The sequence below is a fragment of the Crinia signifera genome, chromosome 6, assembly GCF_055691185.1.
Source record: "Crinia signifera chromosome 6, ASM5569118v1, whole genome shotgun sequence".
In the NCBI taxonomy this organism is placed as follows: Eukaryota; Metazoa; Chordata; class Amphibia; order Anura; family Myobatrachidae; genus Crinia; species Crinia signifera.
Window position 1 is genome coordinate 195,043,251 of NC_139222.1, and position 26,571 is coordinate 195,069,821.

The 26,571-nt window shown below is 40.0% G+C and overlaps 1 protein-coding gene across 3 annotated transcripts in view; it reads left to right on the plus strand.

The window, feature by feature from the left end:
* The first annotated feature begins 642 nt into the window (after window positions 1-642).
* The window catches only part of CUEDC2 (CUE domain containing 2), a 42,476-nt gene continuing 16,547 nt past the window's right edge, over window positions 643-26,571 (plus strand). For 2 of the 3 annotated variants that reach the window (XM_083148514.1, XM_083148516.1), the window contains exons 1-4: window positions 643-795; window positions 14,507-14,597; window positions 18,367-18,510; window positions 19,578-19,639. In XM_083148514.1, coding sequence (XP_083004640.1) covers window positions 14,524-14,597; window positions 18,367-18,510; window positions 19,578-19,639 — 280 coding nt within the window. In that variant the 5' untranslated portion in view covers window positions 643-795; window positions 14,507-14,523. Of the gene's footprint in view, window positions 796-14,351; window positions 14,400-14,506; window positions 14,598-18,366; window positions 18,511-19,577; window positions 19,640-26,571 lie in introns of all 3 variants that reach the window. The other variant, XM_083148515.1, reaches the window with a different exon arrangement.

A 26,571-nucleotide genomic window follows, 5' to 3' on the forward strand; every position in this document is an offset into this window, starting at 1 on the left:
GCCCTCCATTCCAGCCTAGTGTTCCCCACCATATCACCGACTCCCCCAGCCCAGTATCCCCTTCTTTCCTTTCCCCATTTCTCTCCCTGCCACGCTGTGCTTCTCCATCCTACACTGCATTGTACCACTATTGTCAGTTAGCAATGCTACAGCAAATTTGTCAAAAGGTCGACATGGGGTTTTTCACTGTTTCTTTGAGCTGACGTGCCAACAGGCGGTATTTCATGCCCTACCATCCACTAGGGCGTGGTGGGAGAATAAAATAATGTGCCAAGCGCAGCGAGGAACGGAGCCCGAAGCATGGAGAGCGCAGCGAGCCATACCCAATTTAATTGCCCCCATAATTACATACTGAAGTATAAGGTAACTTTTCAATAATATCTGGTCATTTCCTTCTATAGGGAGGTGTTAGTAATGAGTCTGGACATGAGCAGGTGAGAAGTGAGAACACAGTGGGATGCAGACTGGAGGAAGGGCAGAGACAGAGTTGGACGGATAGGGCAAGTCACCATTGCCCACACAATCTCTGCACCCATTGGCTGGCACCTGGCCTGGTCCCTGCGCTTGTTCATAGCAGATCATAGATCCGGCTTCTTGAGCCCGTCAGTATACTGGGGCACACTAAATGACCGTCGTCTTCTACCGTTTGTAGCTGGAACGCAAGCTGAGTCGCACATTGCCCACTTCCATCATGGCCGCCCGAGCGCCGGACCCTGTGCTGCAGTGAATGGGTATGGGAAGTGACGTCGGCTACACACAGGCGCTACAGGCCTGGCTGTGTCCTGGATAATAGCGGTAGGTTTGAACGCGTCCAGGTTGTGTGTTATGTTGTGAGACAAGGGGCAGGACATCGGCTGGATAATATATTTGCTGTGTCCCCGGTGGTGTCTCTGTCATGTTTGTGTAACCTGGTAGCTCTGCTTGTTAGTTCAAGGCACACTGACTGCACGCAAGCCTCCCCTGCTAAGTGGCCTTAGGGGCTTGTTGTTGGTCCCACATGTGCGTGGGACAGGTGTAGGAGTAAATACATTTCTGATGGAGACTACGTATATGGGATCTTCTGCACAACAACATGGAAATATAAAATATTCCCTGCTGCACTATATAATTACAGTCTTTGTTTCTGGAACAACTTTCTGTATTTGAAGTGTGATATTGCTTACATGGTATTATGTATATATAGTAGCTGTAATATATGTATTTTAAGGTATGCAAGTTATTAGTTGTGTGCGTATATAATTGAAAGATGAATTGGCTATTGTTACCCAATTCATACCCCCCCCCCCCCCCCTTTCCTCCCAGATAAGTAGATGTTAACTATGCAATGTAAATATCAAAGCACAGCTGCTTAGCAGTAGTGCATAAGATTATTATAATTATCTGGGTTTTTTTTTTTTGTAATAATACAGAAACACATTAAATATGGAGTGCAATAAAAATCCGCTGTTCAAGGAGGGGTGGGGTTGAGACATGTCAGTGTACCGGGGTGGGGTTGAGACATGTCAGTCTACCGGGCCCCAAGATTTCTGCTGCTAGGCCTTGGATTTCTGCCCTAATTAACAATGCGCTCCCTTGTCTGTACATGCACTGATGACTGACAAGGTTATTATTGGCCCACCTGCGCACATATCGTTTTTCAAGCAAAGTGTGCACACTGGGCAATATGCAATATCGTTCATTATATCACCCAGTGTATACACACCTTTAGGCCACAGGTTCTCAAACTTGGTTTCAGGACCACACAGTTCATGTTTTCAAGCATATACACAATACACCTGCCCTAGTGTCCTGGAAAAGTGTTGGGTCCTGAGGAATGAGTTTGAGAACCACTTTTATCAGACATACTGGTCCTGGTTAGATATTGAGAGAGAACTTAATTCAGTTGTTGGGTTTGTTATGAATTAGCCTTTTGCCAATTCACTACCGAACATGCAGGAGATATCCAAGACTATAATACGCCATACAATGTAAATGCCTCATTGTAGTGTTTCCAAAGCATGGTTATAACAGAACTGCCTACCAAGAGGTTAATCCAAATTAGTTCTTATAAAGGCTTCCACAAAATCATTCACAGCTGATGAGGCCTGGAAACTTGTTGGAGAAACCAGTACCTTAATGAATATTAAATCTTGTGGTGTGTTTTTTTGGTACTTGTGTAGTATCACGGCGCCACCTAACGCTATGCTGTCAGCGTAGCCCAACGGCAGCCTAGCGTAGTGTCCTAGAAGCAGCCCTGCATAGTCAGCATAGTGTCCCTGTCAGGCAGCATAGTCACAGTACTGTCCCTACAGACAAAGAAAATCTGGGGTGAGATTTAATAGGATGAGAGATTCAGAAAGTGAGAGATTTGGTATGAAATCTCCAGGTTTTTTAAAGCGGCAATCATTTACACGGCAAAACCAGTTTGATTTTGAAGTGTAAATGATTGCCGCTTTAAAAAAACTGATATCCACAGCGCAATCTCAGCCCAGGGTAAGCCCAGAAAAAAGCTTTCACCAAAGGTAGCTTTTAGAATACATAGAAAAGACACAATTAGGGTATACCCACTGGCGAGATAAAATATTGCTTGTCCTGGAGACAAGATGATGGTCACAGCTTAGTATCTGAAAGACTCAGAACAAACAAAAAGGACCATAGTGCAACAGTGTAAATACAATGCTGATTGCTTTAATTTTCACAGGCCACTCACATGGAGGATGTTTTAAATCGCATGTAACAGGTTTCTGATGATGACAACAGCTGTTTAGGACCTGGATGGGCTCAATGAAAAAAGCAATAGTGCAATCCTGTTGTTCCAAAATGTATAACAATTTAATAATAAACTCACAATTTAATTTTTTTTTAAAGCATATCACCCATAAGGGTCAGTAGACACGGATCAGCAGTGGTCCCTCCAATCAAGTGGTTCCCCGGGTCCGGTCTGTTTGGTAGTGACAGATCTGCTTAAGCGCGCTTTCGGTCAATGTATGCCCTTCCTCAGAAGTATATATATATATATATATAGAGTCCTGGAACGGCACTCCCCGCTGGATGGTGCAGCCGATGGTCTCCCTCCTAGGGATTAGAAATATAAGCCGGTGCCCTCCGAACTGGTTGTGGGGCCAGAAACATGCGACGATGGGGTGGCGGCGGCACTCGAATAAAAACACAGCAGGCAAGTTTTACCAACGTTTCGAGACCTCTAGGTCTCTTTATCAAGCACCTTGATAAAGAGACCTAGAGGTCTCGAAACGTTGGTAAAACTTGCCTGCTGTGTTTTTATTCGAGTGCCGCCGCCACCCCATCGTTATATATATATATATATATATATATATATATATATATATATATATATATATATATATATATATATATATATATATATATATATATATATATATATATATATATATATATATATATATATATATATATATATATAGGAAGGGCATACATTGCCCGAAAGCGCGCTTAAGCAGATCTGTCACTACCAAACAGACCGGACCCGGGGAACCACTTGATTGGAGGGACCACTGCTGATCCGTGTCTACTGACCCTTATGGGTGATATGCTTTAAAAAAAAAAAATTTAAATTGTGAGTTTATTATTAAATTGTTATACATTTTGGAACAACAGGATTGCACTATTGCTTTTTTCATTGAGCCCATCCAGGTCCTAAACAGCTGTTGTCATCATCAGAAACCTGTTACATGCGATTTAAAACATCCTCCATGTGAGTGGCCTGTGAAAATTAAAGCAATCAGCATTGTATTTACACTGTTGCACTATGGTCCTTTTTGTTTGTTCTGAGTCTTTCAGATACTAAGCTGTGACCATCATCTTGTCTCCAGGACAAGCAATATTTTATCTCACAGTACTGTCCCTGGCAAGCCAACTGAGCACCTCACACAGCGCCGGTAACTGCCAGATCCCCTGCACTGGCGGATGCCGTCGGAGAGGCGCTACATCTGCCTGAGACGCATGAGCGTTTCATATGCAAGTGTGTCTCAGTAATTCACGCTGCAGGGTACGGCAACCCTGCCCTTGTCCGCTTCAGGGAGACGGTCAGGGTTAGGGGTTCGGTTGAGTGTGCGTCTCGTGCACAAGAGGGATGCGGGCGCAAGTGCGTCTCAAGTATAATAAAGGATGCATTTGCCAGTGCTCCATGTTCCATACTGGCAAATGCCTCCATTTCAAACCCACACTATCCACTTCAGCCCGAAGCGTGGCGAGCGGACGCGGTACGCGTCCTCCGGACCTGTTCATACCCCCACTATCCACATCGGCGTGGAGTTTATTTTATAAAGTGTAGCGAGCACAGTGTGCCAGCGTGGCGAGCGCAGCGTAAAACGAGCCTGAAGCGTGGTGAGTGGACGCGTAATACAGTCAAGTAATCCAAGTCTCCTCGTGGGGCTCGCCACGCTTCGGGCACGTTTTGCACATCCCCTGGCGGGGCTCACCACACTTTATAAAATGTCAGGCAGGTTAAAAATGGTCAGTGGTTCCCACACAATGTAATAAGCGCTGTCTACGCTAACTGACTATGCTAACTGCGTAAGCTCCAGTTAGGTGCAAATGTACACACAGTCGCAGACACAAGCTGACTACGCTGGCTGCGGGAACACGATGCCGATGCTGAAAGAGACACTACACTGACTACATAAGTGGCGCCGTTTTTTTTAATGGAGGTGCATAACATACATGAAAATATTGTGCGGTTTTAGTATTCTATCTAGTTTTTCTGCCCGTTTACTGCTGAATCTTGTGGCCACTATCCATATAGTTGACTTTTGTGCTGCATTGTAGACCACTTATACAAAGACTGTATTCCTTATATCTCTAGTTTGATGAACCTCACTTGCGGAGATTGTTCCAATTTGAATGTTCTCAGTAAGTTCTTCCACGCCAAAATTGGCAAACCATGTGCTGATGAACCTAGCTTTATGAAAACTGGAACAGGAAAAGGACTTCCCAAGAGAACACATTTTCACTGTTCTAGAGCCTTATCATTGTGTGCTTTACACCACTCCAGCTGAATTTGAGCAATGCACATGGTGATCCCAGACTCATGTGCAGCTGCTCAGCCACAGAAATCCAACCAAGAAGCTCCCAATAAACTGTTCTTGTGCTGGCACTGCTTCCAGCTTTGGATCTCAGCATTGAGAGTTGCACAGCTTGAACCTGTGACTTCTGTTCATTATCTCTGCTAAGCAATAGAGATGTCCCTATATGTGTTTGGAAAGTGCAAATATGCACTAAACATAACAACCAATTGGTCATTTACTTTTAAGTTTTTATATACACCACAGAAAATGCAGACCCTTACCTTATCAAGGATATTAAAAAAAAATATACCCAGCACCTAACGAGTAGGATTTAAAATAAATACAAACCTGTAGCAATTATATCAGATATCTGAGGTATTCTCAAATACACAATAACTAGTAAATATAACAATTAACCACTATTGGCCAATTTTATCGCAAATCGTTCTCAATCCGATGCGCACTCCCGTGGATTTTTTGATGTTACCTGCTGCAGGGAAGATCAGAAGATGCAGCTAAAGATCTGTGGGATTCGGGTCTTGGGGCACGCTGAAGCTCAGGTGCATTCATGTACATGGGAGCGGTTAGGTATTTGGAGTTTGGGCACTTGGGTGAGATCGGCCGCAGCATGGCCATTGCTCCCCCACTGTTGCTCCCTTCCCAGCTGGCATCGACAGCATCCCGCCAGGTACTCGCGACCACCAATATTGGCATTGGCGGGGCCTCATTAAGTGTTTATGGGACTTAAAGGTACCATTTTAATAAAATGTGTTTGGTGTTCTTTTTAAAATCAAATTGTATATGGGTGCCAAACTATTTCTGATACCAAACTATTAGGTTTCTTAAAAGTCCATATTATAGGGTCTCTTAGTTGTAGCAAAGCATATAAAATAAAGTCTTGTAGGGTTTCTAAACGCTATGTGCGAAACTCCTGTTTAGGCTTAATTGAGTGTCTGACAGGCTTTATTCTGTTATCTTCTTGAAGGGCATGAGTACCTTAGGCACCCATTACTTCTGCATGAGCAGAAATCCACCGGCAGTGCGCCTGATACTTTGCACGGGTTTAGCAAGTTTATGCATATAAACCTGGTGCACATTGGACACAGAGGAGCACACTACTACTGGTGGAACCAGGGATTATTTGCTCTTTTGGAAAACTGAACTAAATTGTTTATTGTTTACATCCTGAAGAAAATCCTCTGACAAGGAACTACTTGAAAACTTTTGTCCAAATAGCTGCACAGATGTGTGGCATAATAGGAGAGATTGCTCTACTGTGGGAGGATTAACGGATAAACCTCTGTACACATCGCCCTATTTAGCCCCATCCTACATTGAAATTGAATCTTAATTCTAGTTGGTTCAAGAATTACAGAAGAACCAGCCTAGACATTGCTTTTAATCTGAAGCTCTTTTGCATTGAGTCTTTCTGTTACACCCCTGATGAAGTCCAAGTGACGAAACGCGTCGGGTTATTGTGGTGATTGAAAATATGACTCCATATGAAACATTGAATGAAAAAATGCTGCAATTTTATCTGTCTTATTGATTTTTTAGTAAATTGTATAGTTGATTTACGACATTGAGCAAAGTATCAATTTTCCATCTAAAAATCTAAGAGGTGGTGGTGACATCTGAGAAGGCGCACTCTATATCTTCGTTGTGTGTGTGTGTATATGTGTGTGTATATATGTGTGTGTATATGTATGTATGTATGTATGTGTGTATATATATATATATATAAAGACAAAAATCCCCAAAAATTGCGCTATTATTATACAGTGTTAAATTAGGTGGTCGCTGTTGACACTCTATCCCCTACTAGTAGAGATAGGAAAACAACAGATACACCAACAGTAGTGTCTTCAGCGCCCCAAATAGGTAATGTCCAACCAATAATTCAATAAAATAGTTTCAATAAAATATTGACAAAAACAATTGAAGTGGTTCTTTTTTATATAAGAAACTTTTCTTTTATTTTCAGTACATCTGACCAACACCCAACGCGTTTCGTCTCGTTAGAGACTTCATCAGGGGTACATGATCTAAAATATAACATACATTTCATAAAATACATGACATTTTTTGGACATTACATTAAAAATGATATTCATAAAAGAATTTTTATATGGAATACATATAAAGATATATACATAGTACATAGAAGTATATGATAATTGAGATGGAGAGGATATAGAGGACTGGTAGTTTTATGTATGTAAACATTTTTCTTAAAGGTATATACCTTAGGATAAACAAGGTTTATTAGACCCTTCAGAGTCAGAAGATAAAGATAGCACGAGAAAGCGTGGTTAGGGTCCAATTATGGTACCACAGGAAACAGTTTTTGAACCTAATAATATGGTGAAAATGGGGTGTTTTAATAATAATTTTTTATTATATATAAACATATTATATCTTTTAGTGTCCCTTCAATATGCTTTAAGGTACATACCTTCTTATAATTTTAGGATGTTTAAATAATCAGAAGTCTTTGACAATATACTTAAAAGCTTGAATGGTGAACCTAATAAGGAAAATATACATAATATATATGTGTATCATCATTCAATATTCTTATTGGGCATAACCAGGTTTTTTTCAATAATAATAGTGAAAAATAGCATACCTAATTAAGGCAATTTCTAAACTTGACCCAATGTGTCCAAGAAAGTAAGATCTTTTTCTTTCTATTGAACCAATAATTACATGGAGTTTTAGTAACCAAAGCCATCATTTTCAAATTGGAGAAAAAAGTTTAGAGGAAAAAAAATCCATCAAATTATGGAAATTCAAAATAAAAGGTCTTACCCTGTGTCTGTGGAAGGTGTGTGCTCATTGGGATCCAAATTGCAAGTGATTTGGGAGTGGACCTGGCCTCTCTATATATAGGGCCTGTCTGTGATGTCACTTCCTCTTAAGGGAATTAATTTATTTTTCTATATGTTTTATTATTTAAATTTATAATGGTAATATAATCATAACATAATCTGCCTTATGTCCACATGAATTAATAACTAAAATAGTCCCTTTTATCAACATTATAATTAGTACGTTTATCTTAAATTTAGAGTAGATATCTAATTCGTTTTTCCAAATTTCTAGTAGTGATTAAATACAGTGATAGTGCGATAAGTATACATAATCATACTCAAATATCTTGAAATTTAAATGAAGAGAAATCAGTTTATAGCCTTAATAGGCTCGTTTGTGTTCCACCTAAGACGAGGTGGAACGCACCGCCATATTGTTTTTTTCTTAATTCTTAAGGAAGTGCTGAGAGCTGCGTTCCAACTACTAAAGCTGGAGCGCATCGTTAGACGTGCCCCCGTGCTGAATGAGGAAGTTGACCTCCCTTACAGTTCCAACTGTAATATAGCTGGAGCGCACCATGTTTAATAAGGAAGTGCCGAAAACTGCGTTCCAGCTGATACTGCTGGAGCGCATCGTTAGACGTACCGCCATGTTATTTTTGTGCTGAAATGAGGAAGTTAACCTCATTGTGGACTGCGTTCCGACCATAATATGGCTGGAGCGCACCATTCGCTATATGTATAAAAAAATACCTTGTGCTATGTTAACCTGGGGTCATTCTAGATTTACATATATTATTAAGTTAGTGCTTATTTCAAAAATTTAAAGAATTTGAGGTGTTGACTACAGAATTCATACGGAATGGAACGCACTACCATATTGATTCTGCATGTGTGGTTTAATACTGTGAAACGCACATCCATATTGTTTTTCACCCAATGTGAATATTATAGTGTCTATGTCCATGTTTTACTGCGAATACTATCATTTGAAAAATACTTCCATTTGAAAGAGAGGCTTTGATTTTACATACAACAACACATTTATATTCTGAAGTTGCATTCCTTTCATATTTACAATAAAGCAAACATACATATATAAAAAAAGCAAACATACATATATAAAAAATACATATATAAAAATACAAAAAAGTGCAGAGTATACATACAAAAATAATTATACATAGAGAATATAATGTGAAAAATACATATATCAAGAGACATTTGGCAGAATATATGTACAAAACAGGTGAACGATCAATTTTTCTATAAAAAAGCTGTGATCTCTATGCTTTCGTTCAAACCCTTAGGGGCCAAGGTATCTAGTGTATATATCCAATAAGATTCACGCATAATTAGATTACGATCCCTATCTCCCCCTCGAGGGTCTTCTTTTACATGTTCCAATACTGAAAATTTTAAGGAGCATATCTCTGAATTGTGGCAAGATTCAAAATGTCTAGGTAGGCTATGAATTTTTACCTTTCTTTTTATATTTCGTAAATGTTCTTGGATGCGAATTTTCAGGCTTCTTTTTGTTTTACCGACGTACCACTTTTCGCAGCCACATTTTATTAGATACACTACATATGTAGTATTACAAGTCAGAACCCCTTCAAACTTACAGTTCTTTCTTAAATTTTCAGGAATTACAGGGCCATGTTTTTCTACATGCTTGCAACATATACACTTGTTGCATGGAAACAGCCCCTTTCTTTCTGGTAAGAAAGGAAGGGTTGTTTCTCATAACCATGCTTCTTGGAATTTCAAGTGGCTTAAGTTTGCTAGGTGCTAGAGAACTTTTCAAGTTTTTTGCCCTCTTGAAAATTACATCTGGTCTATCTGGTAAATTAGGACCCAAGATCGGATCCATCTTTAAAAGGTGCCAATGCCTACCCAGACATTTTTTGATCTTAGCATGCTCCTGACTGTATTGAGTTATAAAAGGCCTGATTTTTTTTATATTACCATAATTGGGATTATTTTCCTTTTCTCTAAGGAGGTCAGTTCTGGGTGTAGATTCTGCTCTTTTTTGGTCAAGTCTTATATTTGTTTAATTTTTTTTTTATTTTTTGGTTATAACGAAACCAGCAATTTCCACTGAAGTTCATCAATTGTTGTACTGTACATGTTTGTAATACCCCCAAGAAGGGTGTTTTATTGTACATAATATATATGTGTACTTTTATTTATTTTTATATTAAATATACTACCTTTTAAGTGACGTATATTGTCTTTGAGCGCACTCTGATCCCCCCCCTTTTTTCTTTATGTCTATTTTATTGGGTCTTGCCTAGCAGAAGACCCTTCAGAGTTGCTGCTCTCTCTCTATAAGCGCAGGAAAGGGCCTCTCCTTTGTATGTATATATATATATATATATATATATATATATATATATATATATATATATATATATATATATATATATATATAGAGGTTTGTAGAACCGGCACACTCAAACTTCCAAGAGACAACTGCTGGGGTGCCACACTCAGGCCACAGTCCATGGGTGTACAGCCAATGTATATAGTAGAAACAGAGAGCACTCACCAGTCTTCAAGCAGTATGATGCAAATAAAAAACTTTTAATACATCACCAAAGTCTCAGGCATAAAGTCGACGTTTCGAGCCACGCCGGGCTCTTTGTCAAGACACAAGGACAGGATGGGTCACAGCCCCAGAATGTGATTCACCATTAACATATACACAATATATATATAGCCCAGAGACAGGAAGTGCCCACTGCAATCAATAATCCAATCACAGTACTAAATCATACTGAACAAAGTGCATTATGGAGTATATATGCGCTGCGCTACAGCAAAAGAAGCATAATCAGCATAACTTACTTTCATCAAAAATGTAAGGTGGCGCGATAAGCAGAAGTCCTCAAAAACGTATTGTAAACCCGGCGTGCGTTCCACTGTGCTGGAACGCACATACCGGAAGGAGCTTCACCCAATAGGGAGGCAGCGCGTCACACGCAGCTGCCGCATAATGAGAAAACTTACATGGACATTTAGTCAGCCGGAGGCTGCATCGCGTAGCCCATAGATACCACTAAACAATCTGCTAGCGCCTTAGCGCATGCGCACAAGGTGCGTTCCACTCGGAAGTGCTGGAACGCACAACCATTATGGTTGGCTCAATGTAAAAGTGCAATCACGTCTTTCCGTATAGACTTACATGGACATTCAGTCAGCCATAGGCTGCATAGCGTAGCCCATGGATACCGCTAAACAATATGCTAGCGCTGTAGCGCATGCGCACAGGGTGCGTTCCACTCAGAAGTGCTGGAGCGCACAGCCATTATGGTTGGCTCAATGTTAAAGTGCAATAACATATATCCATATAGTATACTAATCAAATGATCTGTGTGAGCAATTAGCTGTCTCTGGTGCACAAAAAAGAGAACAAGGAGATGCATTTAGAGTTAAGACAAACAACAAAAAGCACACTGATTAAAAACCATATGGAAGTCAGACGGGCAGCCCACTGTGGATCAAAAGACCTCTCCCAGTGTACAGTCCGTCATGGCTCCCCTATTAAAAAAGAGAACAATCGGAGTCCTGGCATAACAAATCACGAGGGACAAAAACAATACTGTGTGACACGGACCACCAAGGTCACAAGCTTAGTGGGCATCTGTCTGGAAAAGCGAAACATATTAGTATAACCTATATTAGAGAGGTAAGTATTCAGATTACTCAGCAGAGCAAAAATACTAAAGAAAAATATTCATATGGGTTTTCTCATTAAGGCCCCTTGGGACCACTGTATCCAATCGATGGATCCATAGGGCCTCTTTTTTCAAGAGCATCAGTCCTCGATCACCACCTCTCGGGGGTGGGGGGACCCAATCGATGGCCATACACCTTAATGTAGATAGTTGGTGCCGTTCTTTCACAAAGTGTGCGGCCACAGGTTTGTCAGTGGTACCTGTAGAATAGGCCAGCCTAATTGAGGATCGATGTTGGTTGATCCAAGTGTTCATTCTAGCACCCGCTGTCTTTGAAAACACATGCACTTCCTCTTCCCTGCCTGGGGTGTCGCTGTCTGCTTTAGTGCTTCTAGCACAGTGTGGTCTGTCTATCAGCACTGATATGCAAACCAGACCTGTGCTAGAAACACCACAGCAGACAGCGACACCCCAGGCAGGGAAGAGAAACTGCATGGGTTTTCAAAGATAGCGGGTGCTAGAATGAACACTATATCATATATATACATACTGCAGCAGCCTTCTTCAAGACTAAATAGGATGAGATTGGTATTTATTACTGCATTGAATTACCAGTTAGTGTAATAGCTGCTGTAGACAGAATTTAGCAATCGCACAAGACCATGACAGATCAGAGTGGAAATTCAATGGTTCTGTCAAGTAAAACTCTGATCTTTCAGCTGTTTCTGGGATGTGATTGAAGTTACATCTACTGCAAGGGGTATTTTTAAACCAGAAATATAATAGAGTAACTGACTTTTTCAGCCATTATCAATGCCTTACAGGTTTTAAAGTGTACATGTTACCTACACACAGTGAACTACTTTGAGGGCTGATGTAATATTCATTCAATTCAAGGCAGAATTGTATCAGTGTGGAGAGAGATAAAGCAGCAGCTCGTGAACTCTGGTAATTTTATAGGCTATGTTTGAAAACTGACAGGAGCTGTTTAGTACTTTATCTCTCTCTCACTTTCTCTGTCAAAATCTGTTTTTCTTCCCGTAAGTGACATGAGGTGGCAATGGTCAGCCGCTGTGTGCACAGGAGAAGTTCTGTAACTGATTTGCTTGGTATATTTCATACTCGTTACATTTAGTTAATCTCTACAACATATCTATGTATGTATTAATAGCAGAATGATGACTTTTATGAGTGACTTATGATGCTGTTGTCTGAGCAGCGCACATTATATACTAATAATAAATTAATGGTGTTGGGAAGTAGATTTGCAGAGTTGTAATTGCTTCATTGTAGAGTTATGTGACAAAACGTCTCCCTACCGTTTACAATGCATCACCATTGTTCTCTGAAAAATGGGACATATGCTGAACTCTCCCTGTGCACCTGCTGGATGACCTGGAAGATGTGACCTGTTGGGTGGTCTAGAAACTGTGACAGTTATTTGCAGACACGCACTAAGCAGGGATTATTCAAAATTATGCCCAGCATACCTTTGCCCACTTGAAACTGGACACTAGTATTTCTTTATTACAACTTTATATAACTGTAGCCAAGCTTCTGTTTGTTTGACTACTGTTTACTAACAGTTATTACTATAACACACAAGTTTAGGTGATTGGCACCTTTTTTGGTTTGTGTGAAACCAGCTGAGCGGAAAATGTAGAGATCCATCCATTAGGACACCAGGAAACCAGTACCGTACCGTCAGTATTCATTTAGAGCCAATTATGTCCAACATCTCCACCAACTCCTCAACTCCTTACATCTCTAGCCACATCACACCCCTCTTTGATATGTAACCACCACTATATATATATATATATATATAAAAAGGGGTTTATCGGAGAGCGCTGAATTATGTACCACCTAGTCACTTTAGTACAATATAAAACACTGGTAAAAATTTAATATAACGACAATTGATTATTGTCCCTTTCCCGAATGAAACGTGGAGTTCTTGTTCAAGGTAAAAAAGTTCTTTATTGAAACCCAACGCGTTTCGTCAGAACGACTTCTTCAGGGGTAAGACATAATAATTTTTTCCTGAGTGTATGATCAACGTTAAGAATTCATACAGGATAAAGATAAAATCCGTGAAAGGTAAGTGAACGCCAAACTGGTTAGGTGATTAGATGTTGATGAAAATCCGTGAATATCAGAGTTTTTAGAGTCAATATGGTGGATGAGATAGGAAGGCCACCCCGGCCTTACGAATTTAAAGAGAAACAACGATCATCGGGAGCAGGACCCACAGAATCGTGTAAAAGTACGGTAGGTTAAATTTTCCAAAACCAGTGGATAATTTCAAAGTGACTTGGTTTTGAGAAATCACTTCACAAATATATGTCACCACAATGTAGCAGTATTGAGTAGCTCCTTCACTGGCTGATATATATATATATATATATATGTCTACCAGCTTCCAGGCCTATGTCCACTACAAATGTCACCAGATCCTACTGTCATCATTGCTTTACATCTCTGGACTTCTGGATTGTGTGTGCCCATGAGCATGCCCTTCAGTAACTCATCTGCAATTTTATTTATATAGTGTCCGGGGTTGCAGAGCATTGATGGTAATGTACTTATAAAATAGGTTATTAACACATAACATCAATAGTGGTGCTATGGGAGACTCGTATGTGTCCAACAAGCTGCAAATCCTTTCCTTGCAAGGGATTATAGTTTCAGACTGGAAACTCCTTTAGTTACGGCACAATCTCATTGGTATTGCTCTGTTTGTGCCCAGGTAGGGCACTTGATGTGAGCCTATTTTTAATGACTACCCTGTAAATATTCTATATTCATCAAGTAATACAGGTTATTTTTTGTAGTGCCATATCTTGCAATCCGATTATTTTCTACACTTGAACAGATCTAAGGTGACTATATTTATGTATGTATGTATTCAGCTGTGAGATTTCTCATGGGGTAGTAAGACTGGTCATTGCCATCATGTATTCTAAACCTCATCATTTTTATTTTCTAGAAAGAAAATAAAAGGGCATGTCACTAGAAAATATTATTCGCGATTCACTTACTGGTTTCATACAGTCCCACATCCCTTATGCCGACATCAGGTAGGTTTTAACGTTTGTTTGTTTTTCCAGAACCGTATTGATAATTTTCTAGATACATATGTTTAATCTGTAATCTAAAAGTGGCATATGTGATTTGAATGCTGCTCATTGCAGTAATAATTTTGTAGTAGTCAACCATACGCTCATAGATATTGAAGTGGGCTGGTATACCATATATAAATATAGATGCCATTCCAGAATTCTCCACACTGATTGCCTATCTTGGTGATCAATTGTGAAAAACAAATTTGTCTCCAATATAAAAGCCATAGATTTACAGATGTGCCAACATACAACTAGCCTCCTTTCACATTAAACAGCCCTTCTAGTCACATGACTTGGTAGCCCTGGAAGTCTCTTTCTTACAACCTTTCCTGTTAAATAGCATTTTATTTGCAAACTGAGTAAATATACACAAGCAGCTTCTCCTGATCAAAACGATATTTGTTTATATGCAGTTTGACTTCCGCTGTATTTGCATAAGAAATGCTACTTTACACTGTTTTCCTGGAAAACACTAATGTTTAATTTCTTATGCAGATACAATAATTACAGACATGCAACATATCTGTTTAATCAGGAGAAGCTGCGTGTGTGCTATTTTAAGTAAAAATTTGCAGAAATACAGCCAGGGTGCGGAGCTCACACATTCTGTATAACTCGACTTGTATAGATATATGTGAACACATCTGTAAGTGTCCAATGTGAATGATCTGTGCAGTATCAGAACTTCAGATTGGCAGGTCCGATTCTGAGATGTTAGACTTAATCCTAACCAGATTAATGGCTTAATCCTAACCAGCCTCAACATACAAAAGGGGTTGTGCCATTCAAAACCACAGTGCATGACATCATGTTCCTGATGCTGTTCTTCCGACCAGTGTTGGGATTCTGGAGCCTGTATTCTGCCTGCCTTTTGAAAGTATGATGCTATCCAAATTCCCCTAAAGCTGCCCACACAAGGATAGGTTATTTTTTTTTTAAACAATATGACCATTTTCAACCAATTGGAACGACCCATTGTTTAAAAACTGTGTGTGTGTGCCCCACACCCTGAGCCATAGAACAGGACGTTCAAACACATTACGAGTTTGAAACTGCTGGCACAGCACGCTCATTTCCACCTGACCGCTATTTAATAAAATGGACCCCATGGAGTGCTGATTATAACACGGCACTTTGTTGGGTACTCTTTACCTAGAACGGCGCCCGCGATCAGAATCGCGGGCGTCGGGGGTAAAAAATCGCGGGCATCGCGGGTAAATCGCGGGTACATCAAAATCGTGTACCCGCGATCACCGCGATTTTCCCATAGGGAACAATGTTAAAAAGCCTAATTGATCGCGATTTTAATGTTAAATGCCTCAATGCCCGCGATTTTCCCATAGGAATCAATGTTAAATGGGCTACAGAGCCCAAATAGACCCAATTAACCCTTAAATGTCACCCCAATTTTTTTACGCCACCCCACGATCCACGCCAACCCGAAGCGTGGCGAGCGCAGCGAGCCCGCAAGGGGCGGCGGTACGCGTCCTCCGACCTTTTCATGCCCTACTATCCACGTCGGCGTGGAGTTGAGAATAGAATAGTGTGGCGAGCGCAGCGAGGGGACGCGGATACCTTCACAGGTAAACGCGTCCCTTCGCGGGCTTCACAGGTGTCGGCGTCGCCACGGACACCTGTGAAGTCCGCGAGGGGACGCGTATAACTGTGAAGGTATCCGCGTCCCCTCGCGGGGCTCGCTGCGCTCGCCACGCTTCGGGCTCGGTGGCTCGCTGCGCTCGCCACACTATTCTATTCTCAACTCCACGCCGACGTGGATAGTAGGGCATGAAAAGGTCGGAGGACGCGTACCGCCGGCGCTCGCCACGCTTCGGGTTGGCGTGGATCGTGGGGTGGCGTCAAAAAATTGGGGTGACATTTAAGGGTTAATTGAGCCTATTTGGGCTCTGTAGCCCATTTAACATTGATTCCTATGGTAAAATCGCGGGCATTGAGGCATTGAATGCAAAATCGCGGTCAATCTGACTTTTTAACATTGTTACCTATGGGAAAATCGCGGTGATCGCGGGCATCGCGTCGCGGCCGTTTATGTACTGCCCGCGATCCCGCGATCACCCCGATGGGCGCCGTTCTAGGTAAAGAGTACCCTTTGTTGCCCCAGTAGCGTGCTGCCCGAAAGTATAGCAAGCGGTTTGCCCCTCTACACATGAGGCAATCTGCGAGCATACGAGATTGTTCAGTTACACCACTGCTGCATAGACCTAGCGAAACTAATTAATTTTTGTAGTGAGCGCGGTAAAATCTTCTAGTGCCGTTAATTTCTTTATTGACACCTATAGCAAGTATACCTTGCTCCTAGATCGGTCTCAAATATATGCACACTAATCTTAGGTGCATTTCTCTAGATTCATGTGCTAATTAATTCAATTTCTGCGCATTTGAGAACGTTACTATTTGAAGGTCAGACTACTCTACTATATAGAGAGCAATTTGTGATTACATGCAAAGTGCCCAGGAGAGCCTGACGGACCGACTAGAAACAACCAATCTTTGTGTACACACTAACCACGGCACAATTATGAAAGCCGCTATTTAAGGTCATACATGCGGCCAAATTTCAGGTGTATATTCCAGAGAGATATGTGTGCCAATTATTTGTAGATGCACGTAGTCATATGTACCTGGATACCGCAGGAGACAGCACAGCTTTATAATTATATTATTCTCCCTTTTTATCCAATAAAGGGATTCTCACTTCTACGTCGCACCCATAAAGGGTCATTACTGTTCAAACACACTGATCAAAAGCAACTTCATTTGTACTAATAAAGTTTAATTGTAACTAAATTTGGACAGGGGGTCCCACGTTGTGAGGATTTATTATCCTTTTTATATAAATGTACACGTCTGTTTGTATATGAATTGTGTCTGTTTTTATTTCGCCTTATTTTATCTAGAATCAAATAAAAGTTATATCTTATGTATCCTTCATTTGGTGCACCACAAAGAGGCATACTTTCCTTTTTTTTCTATCTATGAAAAAAATCCCTGTTTGCACTGTATTCACCCATATCTTCCCGTTTCGCTGTTTCCGAGTACCACTTTATACCCTCATGGGCTATAAGTTACATCATGATTATACTAGACATGTAATTGTACCTTGTACTTTTTTTTTTTCGTGTACCCTTCCCCCCCCCTCCTTTTTTCCTTCTCTACCCTTCCCCTGCATCCTTGTATAAATTCAATAAAAATTGTCGCTGCCTGCTGTAGTGCTTCTAGCACAGTGTGGTCTGTATATCAGCACTGATATGCAAACCAGACCTGTGCTAAAAGCACCACAGCAGACAGCGACACCCCAGGCAGGGAAGTGGAACTGCATGGGTTTTCAAAGTTGGCAGGTGCTAGAATGAACACTATGACTCGTATTTAATTTTCACTTAATGCTGAAAGATGGCAGAACGGAATCTAGCCAATGTTCATTTTTGGACAAAAATATTACTTAATACTAATTGTTCAGTAAAATAACTTGTGACGATAAGATTGTAAGATTGTATGCAAGTTCATATATATATATATATATATATATATATAATTGCAAATGGACATTTCAGATTGCTTTTTGAATTTTTCATCTTTAAAGGAAACAAAAATGCATAGAAAAAAAATCCCACCACACACGTGTATATTTGGACCATTACATATTTATTTTATAATTACATTAATAAATTATACATATCTTATTTTAGCATCTCCCCTCTTTCCTCAGTGCAATGGATGAAGTATTCTTCACATATGTGACAGGGGTTTTAGAAGACCTGGGGTCCCAAGACTCCTCAGAAGAAGACTTTGAGATGGAAACATTTATGGAAATGTTGGAGGGTTACATTCCAGGTTTTGCAGAAATTGGCAGGTACAGTGTTATCTGTGTGGGTAGAGTATTGTCCCAATACCAATGTCTACAGATTATCCCATTTTATAAAACATATAGCCCACAAGTTACTCATTTGTTTCGGTACCTCTGAATGGTACTTATCGAGGAATAAAGGCCTGGAGAAAGATTTAATCTTGTCAATGTAACAGACTTGATGTGATCAGTATCTCTAGCTAGTTGTACTAACAATCGGCCTTATTTTGGTTCATTCTTTCTGACAAAATCCTTCTTAGATGGGCAAAACCATGTGCACTGCAGGTGGGGCAGGTGTTACTTGTGCAGAGAGAATTAGATTTGGGTGGGGTTTTACTTCAAAGTGAGATCTATATTGCAGTGTAAAAATAAAGCAGTCAGTATTTACCCTGCACAGAAACAAAATAACTCACCAAATCTAATTCTCTCTGCACATGTTACATCTGCCCCCCCTGCAGTGCACATGGTTTTGTCCATCTAAGAAGGATTTTGTCAGAAAGAATGAACCAAAATAAGGCCCAATGTTACTATGAAGCATGTACCTTCTCTGATCTCCAGGCTCCAGTGTATGGAGAATCACTGGTTGCCTTCAGCATTATCTCTTGAACATAGGCATCAAAGTATTGAGACTGTGTGATTTTGCCACCTAATACTAAATGGTCAACATGAGTTTTTGGTGGGGGTTTTTTGGTGTCTGTCGACAAGGACAACCTCTTAGTGTGCCGCGTCCCCCACATGGCTCACTTTTCTCACCATGCTTCGGGCATGCTATTCTATTACTATTTCTATGCCCACTGGGACGGTAAAGTATAAACAAACAAAAAACAGTTCGGTGCTACAGAGTCATGCGGTGCTCATGCGTTTTGTATAATGCGACTTGTATCGCACAGAGGTCAGATGTATGTAGATGCATCTGTGCACATTGTTAGGCCGGTGGTTTCAACGTTATGGCTTGTGTGTGGTTATGTATTTATGAATATAATTTTCATGTATGTTGTAAGATGCCTTTTGACTCCTGATTTACCGATATTTATATACCTCGTACGTTTAGTAACATACAGTTTTGTTTGCAGTGAGGAGGTTTATGAGATGATGTTCAAACTATCAGCGCAGCTAAGTGAGGCTCGTAAAACAGGTAAGTTGGACCTGTGTAAATGTACATTATTTGGAATGTACTGCATGATGTGAACTATAGGGAGCAATATGGTGCCTATCCAAGTATTCCATTTCACCAAGTTTCATGGCTGCTTCAGTGTTAAACTTCAGTGTTAAACTTTGTTTGTCAGATGTTACTGTGGCATACTGAAGTAAAGTTACAAGCAGTCAAGTTTATGCAGAGTCAATATTTGCAGCATTGTCCCTTATTTTTTAATAATTTGCCCTGGCATGCTGTCAATCAACTTCTGGGCCACATACTGACTGATTGCCGTCGATTCTTGCATAATCAATTCTTGGAGGATGTAAGAATTTACGTTTGTTTGTCCACCTGCCTCTTGAGGATTGACCACAAATTCTCAATGGGATTAAGGTCTGGGGAGTTTCCTGGCCATGGACTTATTATTATTATTATTATTATTAATAACAGTTTCTTATATAGCGCATACATATTCCGCAGCGCTTTACTGAGATTATTTTAACATTCACATCAGTCCCTGCCCCCAGAGGAGCTTACAATCTATATTCCCTACCACATGTACATGCACACACACAGACATTCTAGGGTTAATTTGGTGCTGTGTTTTGTTCCCCAAGCCACTTAAGGTGCATACACACTGGGCGTTTTTGCCCTATGCATAGCAATGATAAAAATCGCTCCGCGCATACACGGAGCGATTTGTGTCCGTCTAAGCAGTTTTCCAGGGCATGGACGGCTTTCCATAGTAGGTTTCTATGGAAAGCCATCCACCCCATCGCTCATCTGATGGTCATACCAGCAGATGAGCGGTAGCGGGCAACTATGAGCGCATCAGCACTCACCGCCGAGCCATACACACTGGGCGGGCTTTGAGCTGAAAGCAGCTCAAATGGCAAAACTGTGCTGCTTTCAGCTCAAAATCATCCAGTGTGTATGGGCCTTTAGTGGTCTCCTTTGCCTTATGGCAAGGTGCTCCATCATGCTGGAAAAGGCATTGTTCTTCACCAAACTGTTCTTCGATGGTTGGAATAAGTTGCTCTTGTAGGATGTTTTAGAACCATTCGTTATTCATGGCTGTGTTCTTAGGCAAAATTGTGAGTGAGCCCACTTCCTTGGCTGAGAATCAACCCCAAACATGATGCTTTTACTATTGGCATGACATAGGACTGATGGTAGCACTTACCTTTGCTTATCCAGACAAGCAATTTCCAGATGCACCAAACAAAATGAAAAGGGAATCATCAGAGAAAATGACTTGACCCCCAGTCCTCAGCTGTCCAATCCCTGTACTTTTTGCAGAATGTCAGTCTGTCCCTCATGTTTTTCCTGGAGAAAGCGGCTTATATCCTGCTCTTCTTGACATCAGGCCATCCTTCAAAAGTCATTGCATCACTGTGCATGCAGATGCACTCACACCTTAATGCTACCATTCCTGGGCAAGCTCTGCACTGGTGGTGCCTCAATCCTGCAGCTAAATTATCTTTGGGAAATGGTCCAAGCGCATACTGGATGTTCGGTACTTGTTTCCTAGAACGGCGCCCACTAACCAATATGCTTAGTGGGCTATTCTGCGCAGGGAAATCGCATCACATGGGCCATTTTAGGGCCATGCAATGTGCGATACAATGCGATTTTCCTTTTTTTTTTTAAATTCATTATTCTTTATTCATTTTATACAAATAACATATAATATGCATGTGCCATATTACATCACATAACACATAAACACTAACGACATTAAACATACATCATTTTCACTTTCGCCCCATACACATAGAACACATCATCAGTTCCTAATATCAAATATTTCCATTGATCTAGTTTTATCTCTCCCCTTTCATTATTCAGCAATTTTATTTCCATTCCCCATAATTAACTGCCAAAGATCAATTTATTTCTGTTTGTTCTTCGTATATTATGATATCCTTTAATCTTTCAATTGGAGCAAGTTTGGCTCAGTTTATGGTATTTAATTTGTATATCCTTTACCGATCTTATTCCTTAGATTTATAACACACACAGCTCCGCCAGTCATGAGCTTATATATATATATATATTTCAGTCTTTAGTTATTTGAAATATAAATTAAGTAGACGTTTATAACCATTTTTTTTTTCCGCTTTCTTTATCCTTTCTAATCATATATTGTGAGGATATATCAATCCTAGTGGATTTATTTAAGTGTATACAAGATAAATAAATAGATAAATAAATAAATTAATAAGTACTATTGTGCGTGTGAATATTTTTTTTTTTTTATTCTTTTTTTTTTTTACTTGTTTAGTTATTTTTCCTTTAATAGAACTGTATACTCATTCTTTTCCCCCCCCCTCCCCCCCCCTCCCCTTTATATACATCTTCGTGCATTTCTAGGCTTTGTGTTTCCTTCCTCCGTTTGCTTCCCCCTTTCCATAATCAATTACTATTCTGTGTGGTCTTTAGTTCTTTACCCAACAATCCTGTGATTATATACTTAATATCTTGTGTATTTCTTTTAACATAAGTGATTTGGTTAACTTTTACTACATGTTTTATTCCCTGAGTATATCAATTTCTCCATTTGCCAGACTAGAGTTGCACCATCTATCCCACTTACTATGGAATTTCGTTGATGCCCCTCTAGAGTGGCACATATATTTTTCATGACTGGCTACTTCATTTACCAATGCTCTCCATTTATTAATTTCTGGTTTATCAGTTGAGAACCAACACCTAGCAATTACTACTTTAGCCAAAGTAGTTAAGCACATAATGTATTGGTTTATTATTACTGAACAGTCCCTCCCTTGTTCTAATCCATATAGGCATGTTCTGGGGCCGAATTGTGTAATAGATTGGACAGTGGATTGAATATCTCTCCAAACTCTTTTCCAAAATATATAAACCTTTGGGAATTCCCATAATAGATGCCAAAATCCTGCTTCGCTTTCTCCGCACCTTGGACATTTTGTATCTTTTCTTAAACCTACTCGGTGCAGCATTACTGGAGTTCGATATGCTCTGTGTAAAATAAAAAAATGTACTTGCTGGTATCTAGCGCAAGATGTAGCATATCTAATAGATCCTAAAATATTTTTCCAATTTTCTGTTGTGATTTTTCCTAGGTCGGCCTCCCTTTTAGTTTTAGGTTATCTAGAATTTTGGGATTCTGATTCGTATTTATATTATCATATATACGAGAGATCTGTCCCTTAGTTCCAAGTTTTTGTAGAAAAAGTTTTATGGGTGAAGGTTCAAGTACAATCGTAAGGGCTCCAAACTGGGCTTGGATTGCGTGGATTGCTGCAGATACCTAAAGAAAAATTCTTTAGATATATTAAATTCCATTTGTAATTGTGCAAACGTTTTAAATTGTCCATTAATATATAACTGTTCTAATACCATAATGCCTTTTTGGACCATATATTATCCTTTGATATCTTTTTTAGTTCTGGATATTTTCTATTAAGCCATAAGGGGGACTCATTTTCCAGGCCCTCCCATTTTTCTAGTGTATGCACATTTCTCCATATCATGATAGCCTGCCGTAGTATGGGGGCTTTGTCATTTACAGTTGTTCCAGACATAAGGATGGATATTGGGGAATCATTGGTATTCACCTGTTCTTTCAGGAAAGCTTTTAACGTTACATCTATATCATTAATCAGCCAGCCACGTATATTTGTTAATTGTGATGCAATATAATAATTTCCTAAGTTTGGAAGGGCCAAGCCCCCCATCTCTTTTTTTTTATATAGGGTTTTCATTGACACCCGTGCCTGCTTGTCTTTCCATATAAAGGATGATATAATTCTTTCTATGGTCATAAAGGTTTTTTTGGGGATGTAAATCGGAGAATTTTGCAAAATATATAAATACTTAGGTTGTATTATCATTTTAAATATGTTGATCCTTCCCATGGTAGTTATTGGAAGTTTTTTCCATACATGTATTCTTTTTTTTAATTTTCTGTTATTGGGTCTATATTCAGCATCATATAATCTCTGGCGCTGGGTGTTACCCAGATTCCCAGGTATTTAAGTTGGAGAGTCCATTTGAGAGGACACTCAACCTGTTTTTTTTCCGGTATAATTCCCGAGATTGGGCGTTTTTGCCCTATGCATAGCAATGATAAAAATCGCTCCGCGCATACACGGAGCGATTTGTGTCCGTCTAAGCAGTTTTCCAGGGCATGGACGGCTTTCCATAGTAGGTTTCTATGGAAAGCCATCCACCCCATCGCTCATCTGATGGTCATACCAGCAGATGAGCGGTAGCGGGCAACTATGAGCGCATCAGCACTCACCGCCGAGCCATACACACTGGGCGGGCTTTGAGCTGAAAGCAGCTCAAATGGCAAAACTGTGCTGCTTTCAGCTCAAAATCATCCAGTGTGTATGGGCCTTTAGTGGTCTCCTTTGCCTTATGGCAAGGTGCTCCATCATGCTGGAAAAGGCATTGTTCTTCACCAAACTGTTCTTCGATGGTTGGAATAAGTTGCTCTTGTAGGATGTTTTAGAACCATTCGTTATTCATGGCTGTGTTCTTAGGCAAAATTGTGAGTGAGCCCACTTCCTTGGCTGAGAATCAACCCCAAACATGATGCTTTTACTATTGGCATGACATAGGACTGATGGTAGCACTTACCTTTGCTTATCCAGACAAGCAATTTCCAGATGCACCAAACAAAATAAAAAGGGAATCATCAGAGAAAATGACTTGACCCCCAGTCCTCAGCTGTCCAATCCCTGTACTTTTTGCAGAATGTCAGTCTGTCCCTCATGTTTTTCCTGGAGAAAGCGGCTTATATCCTGCTCTTCTTGACATCAGGCCATCCTTCAAAAGTCATTGCATCACTGTGCATGCAGATGCACTCACACCTTAATGCTACCATTCCTGGGCAAGCTCTGCACTGGTGGTGCCTCAATCCTGCAGCTAAATTATCTTTGGGAAATGGTCCAAGCGCATACTGGATGTTCGGTACTTGTTTCCTAGAACGGCGCCCACTAAGCAATATGCTTAGTGGGCTATTCTGCGTAGGGAAATCGCATCTCATGGGCCATTTTAGGGCCATGCAATGTGCGATACAATGCGATTTTCCTTTTTTTTTTTTAAATTCATTATTCTTTATTCATTTTATACAAATAACATATAATAGCCAATTAACCTACCTGTATATTTTTGGATTGTGGGAGGAAACCGGAGTACCCGGAGTAAACCCACGCAAGCACGGGGAGAATATACAAACTCTGCACAGTTGGGTCATGGTGGGGATCGAACCCATGACCTCAGCGCTGTGAGGCTTCCAACAAAATTATCCCTAGAATGTCTGTGTGTGTGTGTGTGTGTATATGTGGTAGGGAATATAGATTGTAAGCTCCACTGGGGCAGGGACTGATGTGAATGTTCAAATATTCTGTGTAAAGCGCTGCGGAATATGTGTGCGCTATATAAGAAACTGCTAATAAATAAATAATAAATATGCATGTGCCATATTACATCACATAACACATAAACACTAACAACATTAAACATACATCATTTTCACTTTCGCCCCATACACATAGAACACATCATCAGTTCCTAATATCAAATATTTCCATTGATCTAGTTTTATCTCTCCCCTTTCATTATTCAGCAATTTTATTTCCATTCCCCATAATTAACTGCCAAAGATCAATTTATTTCTGTTTGTTCTTCGTATATTATGATATCCTTTAATCTTTCAATTGGAGCAAGTTTGGCTCAGTTTATGGTATTTAATTTGTATATCCTTTACCGATCTTATTCCTTAGATTTATAACACACACAGCTCCGCCAGTCATGAGCTTATATATATATATATTTCAGTCTTTAGTTATTTGAAATATAAATTAAGTAGACGTTTATAACCATTTTTTTTTTCCGCTTTCTTTATCCTTTCTAATCATATATTGTGAGGATATATCAATCCTAGTGGATTTATTTAAGTGTATACAAGATAAATAAATAGATAAATAAATAAATTAATAAGTACTATTGTGCGTGTGAATATTCTTTTTTTTTTTATTCTTTTTTTTTTTTACTTGTTTAGTTATTTTTCCTTTAATAGAACTGTATACTCATTCTTTTCCCCCCTCCCCTCCCCCCCCCCCTCCCCTTTATATACATCTTCGTGCATTTCTAGGCTTTGTGTTTCCTTCCTCCGTTTGCTTCCCCCTTTCCATAATCAATTACTATTCTGTGTGGTCTTTAGTTCTTTACCCAACAATCCTGTGATTATATACTTAATATCTTGTGTATTTCTTTTAACATAAGTGATTTGGTTAATTTTTACTACATGTTTTATTCCCTGAGTATATCAATTTCTCCATTTGCCAGACTAGAGTTGCACCATCTATCCCACTTACTATGGAATTTCGTTGATGCCCCTCTAGAGTGGCACATATATTTTTCATGACTGGCTACTTCATTTACCAATGCTCTCCATTTATTAATTTCTGGTTGATCAGTTGAGAACCAACACCTAGCAATTACTACTTTAGCCAAAGTAGTTAAGCACATAATGTATTGGTTTATTATTACTGAACAGTCCCTCCCTTGTTCTAATCCATATAGGCATGTTCTGGGGCCGAATTGTGTAATAGATTGGACAGTGGATTGAATATCTCTCCAAACTCTTTTCCAAAATATATAAACCTTTGGGAATTCCCATAATAGATGCCAAAATCCTGTCTAAGCAGTTTTCCAGGGCATGGACGGCTTTCCATAGTAGGTTTCTATGGAAAGCCATCCACCCCATCGCTCATCTGATGGTCATACCAGCAGATGAGCGGTAGCGGGCAACTATGAGCGCATCAGCACTCACCGCCGAGCCATACACACTGGGCGGGCTTTGAGCTGAAAGCAGCTCAAATGGCAAAACTGTGCTGCTTTCAGCTCAAAATCATCCAGTGTGTATGGGCCTTTAGTGG